At 38.4% G+C, this 23,520-nt stretch overlaps 1 protein-coding gene across 2 annotated transcripts in view; it reads left to right on the top strand.

Annotated features, from left to right (window-relative positions):
* Nucleotides 1-23,520, top strand: part of PLOD2 (procollagen-lysine,2-oxoglutarate 5-dioxygenase 2) — a 57,286-nt gene that overhangs the window by 15,283 nt on the left and 18,483 nt on the right. For both annotated transcript variants that reach the window (XM_075507216.1, XM_075507215.1), the window contains exons 2-10: nt 2,441-2,532; nt 4,014-4,150; nt 9,865-10,028; nt 11,204-11,316; nt 13,369-13,432; nt 14,227-14,324; nt 16,842-16,943; nt 21,266-21,391; nt 22,917-23,038. In XM_075507216.1, the coding sequence (XP_075363331.1) occupies nt 2,441-2,532; nt 4,014-4,150; nt 9,865-10,028; nt 11,204-11,316; nt 13,369-13,432; nt 14,227-14,324; nt 16,842-16,943; nt 21,266-21,391; nt 22,917-23,038 (1,018 nt within the window). The remainder of the gene's footprint in view (nt 1-2,440; nt 2,533-4,013; nt 4,151-9,864; nt 10,029-11,203; nt 11,317-13,368; nt 13,433-14,226; nt 14,325-16,841; nt 16,944-21,265; nt 21,392-22,916; nt 23,039-23,520) is intronic.

The following is a 23,520-nucleotide window of genomic DNA, read 5'->3' on the forward strand; positions in this document are numbered from 1 at the left end:
CTTGTATGTTGATTTAATACTTTCTTTGACGTAGTGACTATGGGAGGAATCTGATGCAGCCCACATTTTGTCATTTACATCACGTTGTCAAGTACAGATTTTTGTAATCCTTGCTGTTAGCATTCCTCAGGAAGGGGTAGGTGTGAAATATGTCTACCCCAAACCAAATTCCATGGTTATAGTCAGTGCTTGACTGGTCACCTAGGAAACTTTCAATAATGGATTCACTTGGCTTTGGTAATGCGGTCTGGTATGATCAGATTTTTCCAGTTCCCTCTAATTTGAAAATGCAGTGCTTGAACAAAAAATAAATCATAACTTAATCTGTTCCATAGAGAAAAATCCTATCCTTCGTCTTCAGTTCTGTTTTAGTCATAGTCTAAGATATCATGTTCTTTATTCATTCTGTGGTGACTCCTGTAGAATTACTTTAGATTGCATGGCCTTTAGAATAAACGATTTTGAAGGTATTGGACCATTATTGCTGTATTTATGTCTATCAGTGAGTCAGTGCGTCTGTGAATACATTGCACTGGAATCCTCTGTGGAGGTCCTCCTGCCCTTCTGAGATGTGCTCATGGGATTTTCTTCTTATTCTTGCCTGCAAAAGACTGCTAGCACTTAAGTGAGAAAAAGATGGAACAATTAATCTTCTAAAATGGTCTTCCCACAATTTTTGGGTGTTCAAGTTGAGTTGATTGAAGCATTTCAAGTACTTTCAGTTTCTTGTTTGCTGTGTATTGTATTGCAGGAGTGTCAGTCTGGTTCAGTAGAGTCAGCAGTTAAAATCTTTACTAGGACTGTTGAGCAAGAGGAACCAAAAAAAAAAAAAAAGCTGGGGCAGGATGTGAGAGAAATCTGCAAAATTGTGTGTGGTGGGGAGGGCAGGTAGAGATGTTGTCTGTAGTTGAAGAGCTTGGGCTGTGTCAGATGAAAACTGTAGGAGCCCTGCACAAGGCACAGCACAGATTAGTTTTTTTGGTGGTGGTTTGTTTTTTGTTTTGTTTTTGGTGTTTTTTTTTTTTTGTTGGTTGGTTTTTTTTTTTCCTTTGGTTTTTTTGGTTTTTTTTGAGTAGGTACTGGGTGCATGGTGCTGTCACTGCTTAAAGGTTACATCAGTTCAAGGAGTGACTAGGTAAGAGCAAGGTCACAAAGTGGACCGAGTGTTTTGGAATATACAGAAACCCCACACAGGTCAGGAAACCCCATAAACTGAGACTGGTAGCAAAAGCAGAGAAAGCATCGTATATGCTTGTCTTATCCTTGCTCTTCCTCATATATGCTGTTATAGCTGCTGTTGAGGATGCACTAGCCAGAGCACTGTCTGACTTACTAGGAACGTTCTTGGAAGTGACCTGTTGACTAGTGCTGAATCTAAGCCTTATTTCAGTGGAAAACATATCAGTGGCTCCTGAGACTAGTCTCCATAGTTTGCCTGCTGTGGCTATCTTAGACAGACTTGAATTTCATTAGAACATCTGTTTTTTATGTTGCTCTGCAAACTATGTCTGTGCTCCCACAGGTATTTTTGCTTGACAGAGCAGAGGTACACTTGAAGTACCCTGGTACTTGGCTGCAGAGTATCGCATGAGTAACTAGCAAGGTGCATTGCTTCTACAAAGTGGGAAGTGGATCATAATCTTGTGTGTTAATTTTGCTGGTGTCAAATAAAACAAAAGGGCAAGCAGTGATTGCATATTGCATAGGGTACTGCTTGTTGTTCTGTAGTTTAATTGGGAAGCTGTTTAGTGGGAATTCATGGCCTCATTTGAACTATGTCAAAAGCCCTGGGATATGAAAAGGAAATTGGTTGCATGGTCATTTGCCTGCATGCAGTAAGAGGGCAAAATTAGCACTGCAACAATTCACAGAGGTTCTGAATAAAAAAAAAACGCCAACAAAAAAATCCCCCCAAACCGCAACCTTACTCTTTTGTCTTTGCCCAGGGACTTAAAAACACTCAATGCTTCCCCTTGGGGGACTGGTTTCCATGGTTGGTTTTTTTCCCCGCCCTGTTTTCATGAAGAATATGAACCACTTGCTTTCAGGGGAGTTACTGAGGTTGGGTGAAGTTCTCTGGTACCACTGAGTCCTGTGGTAAGAGGTCACAGGATTAGCTCAGGCTGAAAAGTAATGTTACCTTTGTTTTGAAGATTCCTTCCTGTCCAGTAGTCATACTAGCTTTGTTTTCATGTATTGAGCTAGTTGTTTACAGAGTAGATAGATTTCTTTGCTTCCTCTTCCTGAGGATAATTTTAAATACAGCACCCTTGTCCATAGCAGTTCTTGTTTGATAATGTCTCACACCTATAATACCACAGTGTATTTGCCTCCTCTCTTTGAATGAGATACAGGCAAGATCCAGTGCTGTTCAGTGTATTTTTTTATGAACTGTGGTCTGAAAACATATTAATACATGTTCCTTCTTTTTCTCCCTCAGATAAACTACTAGTTTTTACTGTAGCAACTAAAGAAACCGATGGCTTTCACCGTTTCATGCAAACTGCAAAGCACTTCAACTACACAGTAAAGGTATTGTATGTTTTCATAGCAAATATTCATACTATACAGCCTTTAAGACAGAAACAGTGCAATAGTAACTGAGGTTTGCATTAGTTTCCTTGCATGCTGGGGCAAAGTAAAACAATTACAGAGCTTGAGGTCGGGTAGGGCACTTGCACATGGCCCTGTTGCTGTCCCTGTTGCTTACCTGCTGGTCCCCCTCTGAACGACCAAGGGAGGGTGCTTCTTCCACTGCCTTAGGAACTGTTTTACAGATTAGTAGCTATTGTGATCAGCGTCCTCAGTCACGGTTTATCATATAGCCTTGCTTTTCAGTGCGGCTAATTTTGTTTGCATGAATACTTCTGGAAGCTGTACTGCACTCAGAGGGCTTTGGATGTCTCCTTCCTCCTTAAACAAGGCTGGATCCCTGCTGCGGGGAAGGAGGGAGGGTCACAACTGAAAGTTTCACCGTGTTTCTCAAGAACCTGTAGTTCTTTGAGAGGACAAAACACTTCTATCATTATTGCCAGCCTTTTCTGCCTTGCTCCATGTCTCCGTATGTCACGTACTGAGGTTGGCCTCTGTGTGACCTTGGGAAAAAGGGAAGACACTAAACTTCTTCTAAACTTTCCCCACCAATTGGTTCTGCAAGAGCAAATCCAGGAATTCAGATGGTGTTATGAAACTTTTGTGCTTACTTACCACAGTATCTACACTATAAATAGGAAATTATTTGGGTCTCTGATGCCACTGAACTTGAAAGACTGAGAGAATCTTTCCTAATATGATTATGCTGTACTAAAGCACTGGAGAAGCATGAGCTCTGGGTACACCTATTATGTATCCAGATTCTGCGATTTGTCCAAAACATCGTGCGATGTAATTCTTCCAGGTTTTATAAGTTCCAAAAATACTATGCTCAAAACCCACAAAGTTTAAGGGTTTTTTCTGTTTTTGAGATGTAATTTGCTATAGAACTTGGCTAGGGAGGAATTTTGTTTAGCTGATTTTAGCAGCCAGCTGTATATTGGGGAACCTATCCTTTCCTTGTACAAAAGTGTTCTGGAGGGATCTCAGAAAGACTAGAGCTTGCAATTAGTATTAGTAATACCCTGATCCACCAACGTCTCTTATGCTTCCTGTTCCTAAAGTGATTATATTGGCTTTTAAAGGTCTCATTCAGAATGTTTTTCTAATACAAATTTTGAAACTATTGTTAGCTTTTTTCTTTCTTTTTTTTTTCTGAAGGAGACACATTTGAGTAAACGGTGGTAGCAGGCAATTGCTCGATTCTTATTTGGTTAAGAAATGTCTGTCTCATGTTTTTGCAGTGATGTCATTGTGCTGAATGCTGCTTCAGACATGGAAAACTTACGATGCTGAAAATGCTGGCTTGCTATGCTTTAATGTGTTGCTTCTGCTTTAACATCTGTTTTCAATAAGGGTCTGCTTTAAAAACCCTCTTGTTTTTGGGTACTAGCAAAAAGTGCTTTTTTTTCTTATTCCAGGTACTTGGAAAAGGTGAAGAGTGGAAAGGTGGTGAGCTGCCTAACTCTATTGGCGGAGGGCAGAAAGTTCGACTGCTGAAAGAAGGCATAGAAAGCTATGCTGATCAAGAGGACTTGGTTGTCATGTTTGTTGAATGGTGAGCAAACCTGGCTTGTTGCCTTTACATTTTAGTCTGGGTAGGCATGCAAAAGTAGCTGCTGAGACATGCTGAAAGTTGCATGCTGCTTTTCCCCCTTGCTGTTTATTTGAGACAGTTAGCTTCCATTTTTCTTCATTCATAAAAATAGTAGATCTCTCTTGGAGCAATTGTTACTTTTTTAACAGATTTACAGATGTAAGAGTTGTTCATAGTTCTGCTGCCTCGAGGGGGTAAAAAAATGTTATTGGGAGCTGACAGGCTTTTAGGCAAGCGTTTGTCCTCTCCCTGTTTGGCGGTGGTGAGGGCAGGACGTGACTGCGGGCTGGGAGGGTGGAATGGGGGGAGCAAAAGCAGCTCCAGAAATAAAGTGGCCAGTAGGGACCAGAGCGTTCATCTTGTTCCATGAAGTAACAGTGATATGGAAGAAGAAAATGGGCCCCTGAGGAAAGCACTTAACAGGAGAACTTCTTTTACGTGTTAGAGAACTGAAACAAGAGGCTTGGTGCCAGATATACCTCTGGTGCCTGTGCTGTCTGTGCGATGGAAGGATGGAGAGGCAGTGCTGCTGCAGGTGCCAGATTATAGCTCATAGCACAACTATGCTTGAACATCCTCATTGGAGGCCAGATAGGTTTCCCCCTGTCACAGAGAACAGGGAGCTCAAACATTTTCAAATCCCACTTTTTCCATTGCTTCCTTCTGCTTTTTTCCCCCCCTTCTCCTGTTCTTTTGCTCCTGTGACAAGAACATGATGAGAGCAGCTAAGAATCCAGCTCACAGCAGCTGCCAAGCTCCTCCACACTAGTGTTAACCAGAGCAGGCTCACAGTACTAAAAGAATCCCTGCAAGGAAGGTACAGGACCAAGTCCCAAACTGGGGACATGAAGCCCCAGTTGCAGACAGGCAGCCTCGGAGAGGTAGCTGAGTGCGAGCTTGGAGAGGTTCGTGCATGGGTTCACTCTGCTGTTACCGAGTCATGTTGGAATGATGGCTCCAGGATTTTCTTTCATCTTTCAACCTGCTTTTAAAATTTATTTATTTTTAAAAAATTGATAGCTGAAGAATTTTAGGGACCCTTTTGCAAGTTAGAGATTCAGCAGGATTTATACAGCAGACATCACAAGAGAGAAAGCGGTCTCACAGTGGTGTTTGCTGGAAAGTTCCTTTGTTGTTTTGCATAACTGAAGAGTTTAGGAAAGTTGGAGTAGCCTGCTAAACTGGTAGCAAATTTAAAGATGTTACTCTGTTTTCTTTTTTAATTTTACCTCTTGTGATAAGTAGAAGATAGAGTTCGAAGGCCAATGTCTAAATCATCTTAACCAATTTATGAACAAGCTTTATAAGGGAAACTTACTACACTGAATATTTGCTTTGTACACTTAGTTGATAGCAAAACTAACAGAGTTTGGAGGTACACATTCAGTGTTTGAATTTTTTTCTTATTGATTTGATCAGTTTTGCATTCGGTAAGTGGAAAAAGTATCTTTCTAAAAGTAAATATATTACATGTTCATAGTGTTGTTCTACTGATCATGCAATAAATGAAACTTCTAAAGATTAATTTGGGAGATTATTTTGTTCTTTACTAAATGCTCAGATGAATCAAATGTTTCCCAAATATTTGCTACTCTGCATTGAATTTCTTTGTTTTCAGATTTATTATCCTGATTCATCACTATTTGCTCCCTGTGTGGTAAAATATGCAAATCTGTTATCAGATTTGGGTATAGCTCAAATTCTTCTCCAACATAATTTATTCTCTTGAGGGGCGGGCTGTCTGCTGGCATGGATGAGAGAGTACAGAGGACCATGTGTGTTGAAGTGGATATGCCATAATCTTTCTTGCCATGAAAAATCACAGGATTTAAGGCTTCCCAAGTTCTTGAGGTCCATAATCCCAAGTACATATTGATTTAAAGCCAGTGGAACTGATTCCAAATAGGAGAAAAAAATAGTTTGCTGATTCTAGCATAATGTTTTAATTCTAATGAGCTTTCTCATTTCCACGAATCCTGGTTTGCAATTTAAATGTTAATCAATGTAGCAGTAAGTTTGGAAAAGACAAATATAGTGAACTTCCTTTCTTTTTCAAGTGTTTTTTGTTACATTCATTGTGAAACATTTGGAATATTAATCTTGGGGGGGGGGGGGGGGGCAAGGAAATGTCTGGTTTACTTACTGTAACTAGGCAAACCATTTCTAGTGAACTGTTTACTTAAACTTAGCTTCTTGCCTTTCTTTTTTTTGAGCATTTTTTTTTATATGGCTCACAATCTGGAAATAGTTTGAACTTCTCCTGTGGACAGCTTGTGTCTAGGTGCAGATAGCAAAATGCTTTCCCTGCAGATGTAACGCTATTTAAATTAGGCTTGTTGTTGCGAGAGCTAACCTCTGGTTTACTTTGGACCATTTCAGACTGAACTGGCTAATGGCCAGTGTAGACTGGATAAAATGGTTGATGCTGTGATTGTTCATCCAGAACTCCCACAGCCATCTTTGTATCGTGGAAGACTTTTGAAGCCTCTCAGGTTTTTTTTTGGTTGGTTGGTTTTTTTAAACATTTATCAGAAAGTGAGGGATAATTACACTTTCTATATATCTGAAAACGGTTAAAGCGTGATCTTGGTGGGGATACAGTGTAAATGACAAAATGGCTGTGTGGCTGAACAGTCCAGTTAAATAGGATGAAATATGGGACCTGAATTGCTGGTTACTAGTAAGCCCTCTCTTGTTTGTATTTTGAGCTCTTAACCTGCAGCTCCAATAGTAACATGTCCTTGTTGTTATAAAAGTTGTGGATGCAAAAGTTGCATGTTCAATTCTAGAGGACCCGAGCCACTGTCGCCGTTTTCCTGTGTTGCTGGGAGCGCTGGATGCGTAGCCAGGGTGCATTGCTGCTGCAGGAGAGGAGGAGGGGTGGGTGGATTCCAGCCCCAAGCATCTGCCATCTGGGAGCTTCAGGAAATGGGATTGGACTTGTGGAAACTTTCTGGGTTTTTTGGTGTTGTTTTTTGTTTTTGTTTTTTTTTTTTCCCTTTCTTTCTTCTTGCTTTCTATTTACTTGGAAGGATTTTGAAGAATAAATAAAAGAGTACTTGAGCTTTTCCAGCTTGCCAAGGCAGTCTGCTTTTTCCTGGATATGTCCACACTTTTTCTGCCCTGTCAAATTTTGAAGCCCTGTTTAAAGTCAGTCATGTGCATCACCCATAATAACAGCATAAACTGTCAAGGATAGTCCTGGGACCCATTTTGTGATGGTCTTAGTGGTATAGACCTGAGGTGAATCCTCCCTTACAGGAGGAGTTGAGTGCTAGATAGACTGAACATAATCTGACATAGCAGGTGAGCAAGGCAAATTATGGATTTATAGGTTTTAGTTTGACTCTAGAAGTTTTCCTGTTGCCTGGAGAGAAAAGCCTCATAAAGCAGCTGATGGGGAGACTGGCAGTGAGGGGCGGAAGGCTGGTGGAGGTCCTGCCTGGGAGGAGGTGTGGTGGCAGTAAGTCACCTCTTGACAAAACAGAGGGCCATGAAAATCAGTGGAAAATGTAGGTTGATGCTGGATTCATATTCCTGCATAATATCCATTAGTGTGTAAAGTTTACAATAATGGGTAATGCAGTTTAGCAGCTCTGTACTGTGCTTTGTATTATAAACTGTGCTGTATTAAGTAGCATATCCCTTTCACATGTGGCTAGCCCAGCATGTTGCGCAACTTCGGCTTTCTTTTCCAGAATGACAGTCCTTGGAAGCAATGTTCCAGGGGTGTTTGGTTCCTTCCTGCAGCTGTAAGTCATTGCAGCAGCAGCGCTAACCTGATCAAAGAGGAGAAGCACAGCCTGCCACAAGCTATTAAGTTAAAGCCTCAGACAAATCTCTGTTTTTGTCTGTCTTCAACTTGTCTCCTGTTTCTTGCTTGTTCTTCGGGCTCCTTCTGGCTTTGAATCGGGCTAACCAATTGAATGGAAAAGGGAGGGGAGTCTATGCCTGTATATTTGGGCAGAAGCAGGCAGTTTTTGCAAAACTGGGGAAGCTCCAAAATGTACAATACTTTTTTCATACATTCTTCTGCCAAAGTTACAGAAAAACAAAACAGTGAGAGTTTTCGGAAACCCGCTTACTTTATATAGACTGCATAACACAGTTCCTCTCCAGGGTTCATACTTTGCTCTGTGGTGGAAATCTTCTCTTTTGCATTTGTAAGCCAGCTGTTGTTCAGTTCTCTTAGGCCAATTGCATGAAATCCCCTTTGAAGAAAGGACATTTAAAATAATTTCAGAACTGTAATAAAGAAGTACCAGAAGTCAGTAGTGGTTGATCTGTTGGCTCTATTGCTGAGTAACACACTGCAATGCAAAAAGTTCTGTGTACTGCAGGTGGGGGTACTGCTGTCCTTCTTAGCCCAGGTGAAAGCCTTTGCAAGAACAAAATCCTGGTCAAGGTTAGACGTTTTGATTTTTATTCCTTTGCCCTATATCAGGGCTGATGATTTTCAGTTGCTAAGGTAGATGTGTGGAATAAGAATATACCTGCATTCAGGTGAGGGAGCTGTGAGGCTGAGGTGCTACCATTAAGTCCAAATATTCTGCTTCTCCAGCCAGAGACTAATCTATGACATGATTCCGATATTACTGTGTCATGGTTTCATGCTGTGTAAAATGAACTGTGAAGCGGTTTGCACGTTAATGCTTTTATATGTAGATCTCGAGTACAAACAAAGGAACCTCGTACTCTGAATAATTTAATCATTTATACATATTTTGAGGTTTTGGGTTGTGGTGTTCTGTTGGTTTTTTTTTCCCTCAGAGGCATTGATTTAGATATGGTTCAACAACAAGAAACCACTAGGCTCGTGATACTACATTCTTACATGACCTTTGCCAAACCTGTGCATGTTTCTTTCTGTTTTGGGCTAGTGCTGACCTTCAGCTGTGAGTAACTGCTGTTTTTAGAGATGAGCCCTCCACCTTTAGGTCTTTGTCCTCAGTAGGAGTTGGGAGTCAAATCTGATGAACACATAAAGACAGGTGAAGTTTTTCATAAATAGATATTGTGAAGTTTAGAGCCTTCTGAAGTCTTCAGCACGTTAAAGAGGTTGAAGGAGAAATATGTATATTGTCAGGATGCAACACAGTTTAAGTTTATGAGCAACTAGACATTATTGAGAAATATCTAAGTACATTCTTGGTAAGACTTTTCAGAAGAAAGTCAGTGCCGTTGTGTTTTGGAACAAGTTCATCTAGAGTTTCCCAGTGAGACTCACCTAAATCATCTTTAAGTCCTACTCTATTTCATCTGCTAAGAGTTAGGTTTTTTTGTTGTTGTTCTTAAACACATAGACAGTTTTCTAAAGGGGAAACTATGTTTTTTACTCAAAATACATGAAATGTGAAAATCAATTTCAGGTAGACAAAATCTGAAGGAAAAAGAAGGTCCAAAGTGTGGAAGGTTGAAAAAAAACGAATGTACATAGAAGGGGAAACTGTACTGGATAAATAGTATTGATTGAAGTTTTTCTCCTAGAAAGGTATCGGATTTTTACATGGTGGTAAAACATGATTTAATGACTCATTTTTCAGAATAAAAAGACTGTCTGTATGATTTTTAAAACTTGAATAGTCCAACCACTTGTTTTGAACACAGAAGCATTAAAATTAAACTAATCTTTTCTTTTCTTTCTTTTCTTTCTTCTATCTTTTCTTTCTTTTCAGCTATGATGTTATCTTTGCCGGGGGCCCTGAAGAACTGCTAAAGAAATTTCAGGAAACTAATCATAAAGTGGTGTTTGCAGCAGATGGACTAATTTGGCCGGATAAAAGGCTAGCTGACAAGTATCCTGTTGTCCGGAGTGGAAAACGATTCCTGAACTCAGGAGGCAAGTGTGATTCTTGAACACAGTAAACTCTTGAACTTGAACATGACTCACTTGTGTTACCGGTTTTATGTATTTGTTCCTGAATTCCCCAAGTATAAAATCGAGGACTGGATTTGCTGTCCTCCTTTTTCCTTCTTCCTCCCCACTTGAATAGCTCCTCTTCTGTGCTCAAGAACAGTTTTCGTTTAAATTTACATAGTATTTGTTGGCAATAACTTGTAAAAAGCAGGTAAATGAAGTAACAGCCTAGCAAGCAACTGTGCCTTGCAATGAAATGCAGGGATGACCCAATTGCCACAGATTGAATCTACTTCAGAAACAATCTAGTGTACAAGCCCAGTCAAAGCAGTACATGCTGTTTATAGGCACGGTTTAGCTGGGTCACAGGATTTCCTGACTCGGCTACCTTGTTCCTGGGGATCTCTGCGTACAGTGTAGATGTGCTGGTAGCTCTGCCTGGCCTGTCAGCATGGCTTAGGCAGTTTGTTCCAAGAGAAGCGCGAGTTACTCCTGTTAATCTCAATGATGTGTTAATCCTGGAGTCCTCCTTTAAATGCCAGCTTTGGTAATAATTTTGCAGTTGATTAATACATGCGCTGGCACTGCTACTGTTTAACTGCTACAGAGCACGGTATGGTCACTTCTCCTAGGTACATGGTGCTGGGCAGTGTGTAGAACTGGAAGTGTCCCTGTTCCTTTCCCTCCCTTCTTTACCTCACCTATCTGCCCTATCTTTTTTTTTTTTTTGGCTTAAACATAATGTATATTGGTTTTGAGTTGAATTCTCTTTGTAGTTCTGGCAGTATTAGATTCAGGCTTCTCTGCCAGCAAGAAGGGATTGATGAAAATGAAGCTTTTTCCGCAGATGGGCTTCTTGGAAACAGTAACAGTCTAATCTCAGCTTTGGAGTTCTCAGGACCATCCTAAACAGATCTCTGTTTCCTATTTTTTCCCTTAAAACAGCGTTAGTATAAAAATAACCCTTAATTAGGAACTCTTAAAAACAGAACTGGTACATATCACAGGAAGAAAACTGGATTTTGAGCCAAGTTGTATGAATTTCATGCTTTTCCTTTGCTGGCACCAAACAGTCAGAATGAAGTCCCTGACTGGTGGACAGCATTGGCAGAGTAGTGCTTTTTATGGAAATAACTTATGTGTGTGTGATGTTGCAGGATTTATTGGTTATGCTCCATATATAAATCGTATTGTGCAGCAATGGAATCTGCAGGATAATGATGATGACCAGCTGTTTTACACCAAAATCTATGTTGACCCATTGGCACGGGTAGGTAGTGACTGGCTTTCTCATTTCTTTCTGCTTGAAATAACATGCTGCTCCTCATAAAACATCAGGAGATAAAAATAAAAGGAATGCTGTCTCTTTATTCCTGAGTGCCGTGTTGACGGTTGTGTTTGTTCTCTGGAGGTTCTTACTGTCGGAGTGATAAACAGGCTTCCAAAGGGTCATGACTTGATATATTATTTCAGGCTGTCTGCAGATCCAGGCAGGTTGTGCTTCGTTGTTAGAAATAATAGCTCTGAGGTGTATTGTGACTGGACACGTTTGAAAACGTGATTGGACACGTTTATCTCAATGAGGGTCCCATGTATTTGGCAGTTTGACGGCTAGAGAATGTGGCATTTTTCCAGGGTGTCACTGAATGACTTGCTGATCCAGTGTTTTATATTTTGGCTTGCTGCCATTTCAGATCCTGCCTGCAGCTGCCTCTTACTCTTCAGCTTTTTGTGCAGATACGTTCGATAAAGCTGCATTGTAAATTTTTGGTGAAGACCTCTCTGTGCCCTAGCTTAACAAAGTTCTCTGCTGAGTAGCAGCATTAAAACATGATAGATATCAGAGGCGTGGCCCTGATGTTGGAAAAAGAGGGCTAAGGAAAGTTAATAATGTATTGATGCAAAAAGAGTTTTAGAAGCTGATATTGCAGAATATTGAGGTTGATTTTGAGCATTTGTATGCTTAAGGCAGATGTAAAGTTTCTGAAATACGTACATGTTTTTCTGTTAAGTTATGCCTGAAACATCGGGCATGTTTAGATACAGGTACAGAAATAGAATAGAATATTTCAGTTGGAAAGGACCTACAATGATCATCTAGTCCAACTGCCTGACCAATACGGAGCTGACTAAAAGTTAAAGCATGATATTATGGGCATTGTCCAAATGTCTCTTAAACACTTGACAGGCTTGGGGCATCGACCACCTCTCTAGGAAGCCTGTTCCAGTGTTTGACCACCTCCCAGTAAAGAAATGCTTCCTAATGTCCCGTCTAAATATGTCCGGTGCAGCTTTGAACCATTCCCGTGCATCCTATCACTGGATCCCAGGGAGAAGAGCTCAGCACCTCCCTCTCCGCTTCCCCTCCTCAGGAAGCTGTGGAGAGCAGTGAGGTCACCCCTCAGCCTCCTGCTCTCCGAGTAGACAAGCCCAAAGTCCTTGGCCGCTCCTCGTTGGACATTCCTTCCAGCCCTTAATGTTTGAGTTGATTTCATGCAAGTTAAGTCAGATGCTAGATATGCAATTGAAAGGCCAGGGTCTAGAGTCATTAAAGCTGACTGTGCAGCAAAGTCAGAAGTAATATAATTAGCTGTCTAAACAGTTTGTCTTCTAGACAAAAAAATGTGTGCCTCTGCACAGTGCACTACTGCACTGTGATTCAAAATGCCTCCGTGGCACTTAGCTTGGGATAGTGTACTATGCATTAGCACTCATTTTCTGTATGGTAATGTCCAATGCTGTAAAATGTGTAACAGAGTCTTGGAAGACCACAACAGAGTATGTTATCTGTGTAAGGGTTTTTAAGTGTGTCTTAGAAGTTACATACTTTGATCAACATGGTAAAATTTCAAAACAAGTTACTTTAAATAAGAATCTAAGTAGGATTATTAGTACAATATTAGGAACATGTTCTAAGACCAGTGGTGTTTTCTGTTCTGACATGATACTCAAATTTGGCACTTGTATTTTTGAGACTGAAAAACACAGTATGTTTTGTTGCTTGGCCAAGACTTACATTTGTAAGATAAGACACAAATTTTCTTTGGCCTATATTGCCAAATTGAAGTTTCTTTGGAGAGTTATGACCTTTATCCTTCAAGTTTAGATAAAGTTTTTGCATATATAAAACTGATTGCTATACAGCTGCACAACTCAGGAATACAGAAAAACTTAACAGTATAACATTAAGAATTATATCTAAGAGCTGAATACGTAGAGTAGTTTTGCCTGATTATTTGCTGCCACTGCAGTATAACTGTAACATTACCGTAAAAACATTGGCTTTTAGAATTCCTCAACATCTTTGCTACTTTTATTTCAGGAACGCATTAACATTACTTTGGACCACAAATGTACAATTTTCCAGACCCTAAATGGAGCTGTTGGTAAGTGTATGATTTCCACGGTGTGTGTTTTATTAACTGTTATTAACACTTTCTTTGCTTGACTATGAATATCATTCCCTAAACACATGGTTGTTTTAAAGAAATATTTGGATGGGTAAACCTGATTACCAGAATAGTTACAGGTCTTTTGGGTTTAATATTAATTGATTTCTCCAATTGATAAAATATTTTATTTAAAATAGAAAAAATAGTTTTCCATAAATGAAGTTAGCAATAAATACAAAGTTAAGAACCATTTTTCCATCTGCCTTTCACAAACTTAGTTACAAGAGTAAGATTGGTAATTAAAATTGCATTTTAGATTTTCTTAAGCAAATAGCTATACATAATGAAATGGAATATGGAATAATGTGGAATTTTCTTTATTCAATTGTCGCGAATTTAAATTGAAAAATGGCATCTGGGCAAACTTCCTTTCTTACCTTTAACCTCCAATTGCGGAACAACTTTTTATAGTCAGATCATATCTGAAATAACTATGATTTCTCTATAAATAGCATTTGCACAAAATTACTTTTATTTTTAAAGCAGATTTTATTCAAATACTGAAGGCTGCTGATGGCAAACTCTGAAGTTTGATGTAACCTTATTTAGCATAAAGAGCTTAGAATTCAAGATCTAGCTAAAAAAATGAACAAAAACTTCCAAATAAGTAACATTCACAATGATAGCAACAGCAGGGTAGGTTTTATCAGCCAGAACTTAAAGAACTCCAAAATTTTAGCTTTTATTTATAAACTGTTATTACTGTATGATCTTTGTTGATTTTTCAGATGAAGTCCTTTTGAAATTTGAAGAAGGAAAAGTGAGAGCAAGGAATTCAGTGTACGACACATTACCGATCACCATTCATGGAAATGGTCCAACTAAAGTGAGTGGCAGTTTGTTTTTATTTTTGTGCAAAGATAGCAATTTTACTAGAGGCAAAAACAATGGTGGAAGAGTCTGAAACAGTCATAGCACACCACCACTGCTCATTTCCAATTAAGGTTAATAAGAATTGCAAGGATAAAAAAAAAACCATTCTAATAGCGCTCTCCATCATGTTATTCTGCTATCACTGTAACTTGATATCGCTGCTGAAACAACTCATTCTGCTCCCAAATTCATTGTAGCATGGAATATTAGAAGCAAGTAAGCTTATGTTAATTTGTTCACTATCACAAAACAATTCTTGAAGCTAGTGAAGAATGTCTGTCTGGTTATTAAACGGTAATCAGAGGAATAGGTTTTCAGGGGGAGAAAAATCTAACCAAGAGTCACAGGCTGGGGTGCAAAACAGTAACACATCTGATCCTACCACAGACCTTGGTCTGTGTTCGTATACATGTATATAAAAAAATATATTGTGTATAGGCAAAAATGTATGTATGTATGTGTATATACACACACACAGATGGCTTTTGTTGTTGCATCTTCAGTGTCATCAATCACTACCTGCAATGTAGCCATGGCTCATGAGTTTGGGTTCATGGTAGAGCACTGTCTGCCCTGTGAAACAGCTGTTTTGGCAGCTTCTGTCCATGTGTAAGGATTCAGTGGTCCAGAGGACCTGGCACAGTTTCTCTGGGAGAAACGGCTACATTTTGGTCATATGGTAGTTGCATATTTTTGTTATGTGGCAAAGAAGCATAAAGTTGTATCATTTCTAAGCCTCTGTTGGCTGAAGGATTGGGCATGGCTGCTTTCTAAGTTCTTCTGAATACATGTTCCTTACTGTAGCTCCTTATTTTCAGAAAAATGCCTCCCAGGAGAATGAAATAAAGCTTGAAACTCATTAATATCCAATGACTGCTTCTTAGTTTTTGCACTGTATTTCATCTTTGGAATTAGTGAATATAATGATGCCTTTATCTGTTTGGCTTATAACTACTCAGTAGTGGTGAAATACATGACCAATTTCTTCCATGTTGCTACAGTTACTTTTGCCTCAGTTAAATCCTCAAGTTATCTATCATCGCTGGCTTTGCTGGCACTTTGCCAATGAAAAGAAAGGTACTGTATTTTATAGTTGGGCAAGAAGTTTTAAGGTTGGAACTCCTTATGTTAATCCACAAGTTATGCTACACTAAATAAAACTCAGTCTCTGCATGTAGTGATGTAGTTTTAAAAACAAAGAGGAAACTTGCTGTATATCACTTTGTCAATGTGATTAGATTCTTCTGTTTTAAACATAGAAGAGGACAATAATATAATGGGATTGGAAAAAGTTTTCACTAGTTAGTAAATAAACTGCCATGAAAGTAATTCCCAGAATTAACTCCAAATAGTAGAAGTTTTGTTTATAAGAACATTCTGTTTTGTATGTAATCTCTTCAATTTGGAGATTAGTAAATAGCATCAGTCAGAGACACTTCTTTGAAATGGATACTAAATTATCCTGACATCCTAACATGTAATTTTTTTTTTCTCAAGTGCAATGACTTTTGTGAAATATTCATTTTTGTAGACTTTATTGTACATCTCTCCAATTAAGTTCAAGCAATTCTATTTGTAATCTGTCTAGAATGATTTTTCAATATGCATAAACAAACTCCCAAAATATGCTAAAATGCAGATCAAGTATTGGGCTGGAGTGTGTTTTCTATGTAAAATTATATTCTATCCTTCCAGTTTTTGATGAGGGCAGTAGAGCAGGAATGAATAGCAGCCTTCATTCAGGCAGACTTTCCCTGGCATGAGAGATCCCTTAACCATTGCGAGTGACAAGAGAGAAGAGTGAAGTTCTGCACGAACTTCCTGTGGAATCCAGGAGGACAGGGCAGTCCCAGCAGCCCATCGACAGAAAAAGTACATATTTCGTTCAGTGCCAATTCAAAATGCGTTAAGAAGCTAGGTGCTGCTTTAAACTGTATCCCACTAGCTGGCATCTGAATCTTGGCATAGGTGCCCAGACGATGTATTTTTGACAATCTATCTTGTACGTTTTCTATGTGTTCTTTCATATGGTCACTCTTTGTGTTTTGTGTAAAGTGTTGGTGATTCTCAGACTTCGGAAAAGAATTAAACTATAATTTTTTTTTTTTTTTCTTGAAATCACGCCTAGCAGCTTTTAAGAGCTGAATGATCTATAGTCTGTGTCTTGGAAGTCATACAAGCATTTAGTTGGTAGTTGTTATGCTTGCAACTACCTTTTGGTTTAACTGAAGCAATAAATATAGATGCTAGGAGAATATCATCTCTGGTTTGTAAATGAAAAGAAGAAAGAAAAAGCTTTTACCAGCTGTTTTTATATGTTTGGGTTTGTGCGTTTTTTAAATAAAAAAAAAGACAGCCAATTGCCTCTAGGTATAAGGGATTCGATGAGTAAGCCTGAATTCTTTTAAAAGGTACAAATTGCCATCTGCATGCACGTTTCATTAATCTGAATTGTTCATTTATTTACCAGATTCACTTGAATTATTTGGGAAACTATATCCCCAATGCTTGGACACGGGAAACTGGTTGCAGTATTTGTGATTTAGACTTATTGGACCTGTCAACAGTAACGGTAAGAATACTTTTCACAAGAACAAAACCTTTTTGAATGCATTTAATAGGTGTATAGTGATTTCTGAGGCAAAGTGGTTTCAGTATGTAATATTATGTTCTGTAGACACCTCAGGATATTTTTTCTGGTATATGAAACTGTAAAGATGGAATTTTAATTTACTGGAAATATCAATACTTTTAGAAATGTTTTTATGCATTCATTTTAGTATAGGTTTCCCCAATATTACTGAAGATGATTGCATCCCCAAAAGCCCCCCAGATCCTTATCTCTGTTCACTGAGGGTGAATGAATTGTTTTTGAATCATGCAAGATTCAAGTGAATAATTAGAATTTTTGAGAGGTAGAAAAACTTTAGATATTTCAGATTTTTAACTTCAGACCTACAAAAAGCTTGAATATGCATCAGTTTAATAATTTCTGGTACAAATAGATGTTAACAGTTAACTGTAACATGGTTACAGTTACTATTTTCTGAGACATATAGTCAAAACTGCTTCACCTTGTAAAGGATGATACAGATATCTGTATTGTATGTGCGAATGTGTTTCTGTAGAATAAATGTGATGTAACTGAGATTGGATATCAGTTCAGTCTTCAGGAGTCTTGTAGGACAAACATACACGTACACATGCATGTGTGTGTATATCAAATATTTGGGAACTTATTTTGGCTCTTTGGCTCCAAGCATGATGTTTTAGTGTCTTTATGAATATTTCAGCTTGTACTCAGTAAATTTTAGGCAGAGTAAATACTAAGATCTACCATGTGGGAATGTAAGGCTTATACTTAAAAGAACATTCTGATTATTCTTAACAGGCTGTTTCCAGCAGCTGTTTCATTTCTGTTCTGCACTGAAGATTTGAATGAGAACAAGTCTTAGAGGGTCATGTTGAGAATAGCATGAAAGTAGTAGTGCCTTGTTATGTTTGTAATGAAAGGACAAAGTGAAAGAATTTCTGGACAATAAGCTGCTTATGGACTAGAATATAAATTAAAAAGGTTATTGCTGGAATTGTAATAACTTTCAGATTCTTTTTATATCTTTTTTTTTAAATTTTAATTTTGCTTTGTAAATACAACATTCGAATGGTGTTCTACTGAAATAGTGTATGCATTCTCAACATAAAGTTTACCTGAGGAAAAGAAGTTGTCTAAGGTTTTCCTAATGGTGTTGGCAATTAAAACATGGTTGGGGAGCAGTTAAATCTTAAAGCCAGTAATGGGGAGTAACTTGCAATGATTTACTGGATAGCTTCCTATAGTTTATGTACATCTACTTGGAACGTGTCTTCCTTACTGTAATTCATTCTTTGGATTTCATACCTCACTGACTCTGCCAGCAGAAATAACAAGACTTTTCCTTGGCCTCAGTGGAAGTGTTTACTTCAGGCATTTCTGAGTACAAGCAATATTTCATTTTCTGAAAGTGCTTTCTGTTCTGGCCTGGCTGGTTGCTACTTAACAAGAAATCTTCAGTGAAAAGAGCAATACCAACTCTGTGCCTCTAATCATTATTCCCATATTGTTTTATTTAACTTTCTGCATTGATGCACTCATACCTTCTGAGGATTTTGCATGTTCTTCTCATAAGCAAGGAGAGAATCAGATTTTTTGATACCAGCTATGTTCTGGGTTTTGAGTTCCTTTAGGTGAATTCTGGCATGAATGAGTGCTTGACTCTATATGCTTAGGAGTTGGGCTGAGCTTACCTACAGACCTTGACTTAGCAGTACAAAACAGATAAGCTCCAGCGTAGAACAAGGAGCTGAAATAGTACTGCTTTCCATCATGGGCACAAGGATATCATTCCTTCTGTGAAGGTCAGGGGTAGGTGTATGCAAGGCAGAGGTGAGTGGAAGCCTTGCCATGGGCTGTGCAAGTTGTTCTGCGATGGGTGAGCAGAAGAGCCCTAGGTACTACCAGAGTCAGTGTGAGCAGGTGCTGGGAGCATGGCCTGTGAAAAGCTGAGCTTCGAGGTTAACTGTGAAGGAGCTGAGAGCCAGAAACACAGAGTCCTTTGCTCGGTCCTTGTCCTGTTCGCAGGAGCAAGACCTCCCGTGCTCTGACCACAGCTGAGGTGTGGAAACACTCAGTAACTGCTTTCATCTCTGCTAACGCCAGCAGCCCATGCCACCCCCAAATTAGCTACCTGCCCAGGTCGAAACAGGGTAATGGTAAATAAGTTGAAGAACGCACCTTGGCTCAATGAGTGTAAATTTTTGCCACTTTTCTTAAGGGTTTTTTTGCGAAAACCTAAATTAAATTGGACAACAAACTTAATCACCCTAGAGCTACTTCTTAAATCCTAAAGTTTGTTGCTGGTATGGAGACTTCCCGGTGCGGTTGGAAAGGATGACCGTCCTCATCGTCTCGCTCCACTGGTGCCCCTTGTGGCAAGGGTTCCTGGACTCTGTCTCAGTATGACTACACAGAGCGTTGTCCTGAATTTCTTCCAAAAATTGTCATATGCTCACCTACTGGTTGTGAAAAAGTAAACTTTAAAAGGTAAACGTATGACCTTAGTGAAAATGAGAAAATCTGTCAGAGAAAATGTAACATCCCAGTGCAGACTGGATATTCCCAAAGTGTTTTTGCAGAGGCAAAATTGGGAAAAACCAAAACTTCAGACTTGATATACTCAAAATGCTGGGTATTAAAATTGTTCATTCTGACCTAGATTCAGATTATGCAGTGACAACTTTTTATAATATGGTAAACTAGGGTCTAGATCAATGAACTCTCTGCTTTGAGGAGATGCACTTTGCAGGAATTTTTATTCTTAATTTTTTAAACACTTTTTTGCTTTGGTCACACTCCTGAGATTTTAGTGTAGACATTGGGTCATTGGGTGTATTGAAGAAGTATTAGTAATTCCTGATTTGCAGATCCAGCCGGAAACTGCTTCTCTTTGTCCTGGAGAATAAGGGGAAAATGCCTTAGAATTAGAGAAATATGCAAAATAAATTATTGCAGCAGTTCTATTATTGGTAGCACACGTGCATGTTCAGCTTAGCAAGCCTGATGGCACACGCTGCTTTCCTCATCACTCACAATCAGCGGTACCAGTTACCCTGACACCAGCCTGGATGGAGTGGTTGCCAGAGAATATCACATTTGCTTTTTTCAAGACAGGTCAGCATACTTGTCTCCATCAGCTGTTTTGAAGTTATTAGGACGTCTGCATGAGTACGTATTAGGTTTGCAGATGAAGTTGTGAATAGGAGGTAGTCGGGGTAAACATTGGTGCCTAATGTTTCCGGTCTGGTGCACTTGCCATTATGTTTCTGGATTTCCGATGTAAACAGTGACGCTGTGAAAGCTCAACATGTGCTGATGGCTTATCCAGACACTTTTCAAATGGGTGTTGGCTTGCTTAAGGAAAGCTAACTTGCAGTCTTTTATACTCGTATAAGGTTTCTCTCCGAGCCTTGTAGTGGGTTAGACATTTATACTAACTGTCTGTTTTATGGGTGGAAAAATTTTTGTTTAATCAGTGCATTTCTTTGTGAAGGACTCGAGGCCTTTGAAGGTTAAATTTCTTTGTCTCGCATAATGTAATAATATATTTTAGGAATACACAAAAGTGCTGTCTAGGTTTGTTTTAGTGGTCATGATCTCTATATCAAGCACATACGAACCAGGAATTAATAACACTGTTCAAAAGATGTGAATTCACATTGAAATAAGGTGAATAAAACTTCAGTATCCTTGGATGCAAGGGGAGAAGCTCTAGGTAGTTCATCAAAGGTCTTGATAAAATCAGTGACAAGGGAAATAATGCAGAGCCCACTTATAATGGTCAGGGGGAAATAGTGCATATAAGTGTATGGAAGGGTATGGCAGTCTTTGGCTCACCGTACAGATGAGTAAAATACTTCGTGGTATTTATTCTTTATCTACTTTTAAAAAACTGGTCTTCCCTATATCTTCTTGTAAATTTAACATACATGTATATGTTACTTTCAAAAAATGAATTTGCTGTGCAGTTCTAGGTATATTTCCTTAAATACTTTTTTTGCTGTTTTGTTTTTTTTTTTAAGTAAGAGTTTTAAAAAACATAATACATTATTTTCTACTTCCAGTTTCTGTTATTGGAATTCAAAGAGTTTTCTAGCAATATTAAATCCATTATCTTTGCTTATTTAGTGGAGTCAGTGAAAATAAACAGGGGGCATAGCACTTTTGAGCTGGTTGGTTTTGATTGTTTGAAAGCTGTGTGGCCTAAGTTACTACAACATGACATTAGCTGCTTTTTAATGTAACTAATCTTAGAAAGGAGGCAAGTCTTATTGGTTGTGTCAAAATATCATTTTTTTTAGGAATATCCAAGAGTAAAAATTGGTGTTTTCATTGAACAACCCACTCCTTTCCTACCTAAATTTTTAGACAGACTGTTGACTCTGGACTACCCAAAGGAGGCACTCAGTATCTTCATTCATAATAATGTAAGTATGATGTTACTATTGTGCAAAGCTTCAATTTTGGAAATTATGGTATGAATGAAAGTGTGTGAGGGAGTATATGGATTCCATATATGTACATAGTTAAACTGCATAGGAAGAGATCTCTTTCAGAATTTAGTATGCAGAAGTGGAAAAAATACACAAATTAAATTAAATTGTGGCAGTGCTTACTGAAGTCTGTTTATAGAAACTGCTTAGATTCTTTCTCTTTTAGTAATGAAAAAGATTGTATTTTAAAGTGTATGCTTTTGGGGGAAGAACTGATTGACGTAAAACAATAGAGTAAAAATAGAATAGTTCCAGTTGGAAGGGACCTAGAACGATTATCTAGGCCAACTGCCTGACCACTTCAGGACTCACCAAAAGTTATAGCATGTTATTAATAACTATTATCCCATAGTTGATGTTGGATTTGCTTTTCATCTTGTTGATACCCCAGTGCATTTATGTTTCTCTTGGTGCTCCTGCTGGGTGCCATGGGAAAGACTGGTGTGTCCAGGTATATTTTGAATGGCAGTACAGATAAGTTGCTTTTTGGAATATTTTTTTAATGGTTTTTGCTAATTACCCAAATATCTGGTGTTGCTGATACTTCACCAGTGACTTCAGTATTGCTATTTTCATGAGTGAGGTGACAGATGTATTTAAGTCTTTTGGAAAAAACTGGGCTGGAAGAGAAATGGGAGGAAAATATAATTCTGCCCTTTTTTACTTGGTGTGCATTACTGTAGATATCATAGCACAAAAGGCCTGAGTAATAGAAGTAGAGCTGATCTTTAAAGTCTTCAGTGTGCTTTTGTAAGGGGATGTTAAAGGTATAAATGTGATATGCACATAGGAATTGTAGGCTATGCTAGGTTTTCTTGCTTCAGCCAGAAGTCATATGGTATTTGAAATGAATATAAAAGACTGAATAGCTTTCTTATCATAGAGGGGGGGGAAAACCCTACCCGATATTTTAATTATTCTAATGTCAGCCATAATATGCAAAAGCTACAAATGAGGGCACTGGATTGGAAGCATTGCATGCAGCTGAGATCTCTTAAATTAGTGTTAGGGTAATTGGAAATTATAGAAACAATCACTGTGACTACATTTTAAAGAAACAATGACTGTGACTGTCCACCTGGGTACAGGTGGCAGCTCCCTCTCTAAAGCCATTCTGGAGTGGTGTAAAAAACTCCTGTGTGCCACTGAGGTTGTAGGATGGGTTTTGAAGATCGTAAAATAAATATCCTGAAAAAATACTGCATAAACAGTCTGTCAATCTTGCATCATTGGTCTGGAAGTACGGCTTTGATTTATGTTGCTGATGTGTTGGATTCTTTTGCTAAAATTTTGGACAGAAGAGTTTCATTTTAATGACAGCTATACTGGAATATCTTCAAGTTCTGTTTGCCATCTGTTTGTTTAGGATAGAATACAATGTGTTCTTGGACACTATGTTTATGATTTCACAGCAACTTGTACTTTTCATTTACTATAAACAATGTTAACATGATTACAGGAGGTTTACCATGAAAAGCACATCAAGAAATTCTGGGAAAAAGCCAAGAACATTATCAGAAATATAAAAATTGTTGGACCTGAAGAAAATCTGAGTCAAGCAGAAGCCCGGAACATGGGAATGTAAATTCTAATTTATAAATCTGTTATAGTGATGCATATGCTAACATTTTTTCATCTTTTATGTGTATTATTTTGCATCTTAAACACTAACAACTTTACATCTTAAGATACAAAAGCGGGAGCTTTTGTGGTAGAACAAGATCTAGATAAGATATGAACTGTTGAGTATTTTATGGTTTCTGTGTAATATAAAAAGCTGTTGGTCATTGTGAAAACATCTCTCTGTTTTGGACTGCTTCGATAGTCTGCCATCTTCTAATGAAGGCATAGACAATAGTAGACTATGAAGAAATAAGAGGTGTCAGATTATTTTTACGTTATAGTTATCTCAAACATGGGTATATATTAAAATATCATGAGCATAAACTGTAAAGTTTAATTTTTTTTAAAAAAAGAATGCTATTGAAATAAAATAGATGGTACAATACAACAAACTTTAATAAAAAGTTTGTGCAGAAAATATGTAGCAGTAATTTAAATAA

The sequence above is a fragment of the Mycteria americana genome, chromosome 7 (genome assembly GCF_035582795.1).
Source record: "Mycteria americana isolate JAX WOST 10 ecotype Jacksonville Zoo and Gardens chromosome 7, USCA_MyAme_1.0, whole genome shotgun sequence".
Lineage (NCBI taxonomy): Eukaryota > Metazoa > Chordata > Aves > Ciconiiformes > Ciconiidae > Mycteria > Mycteria americana.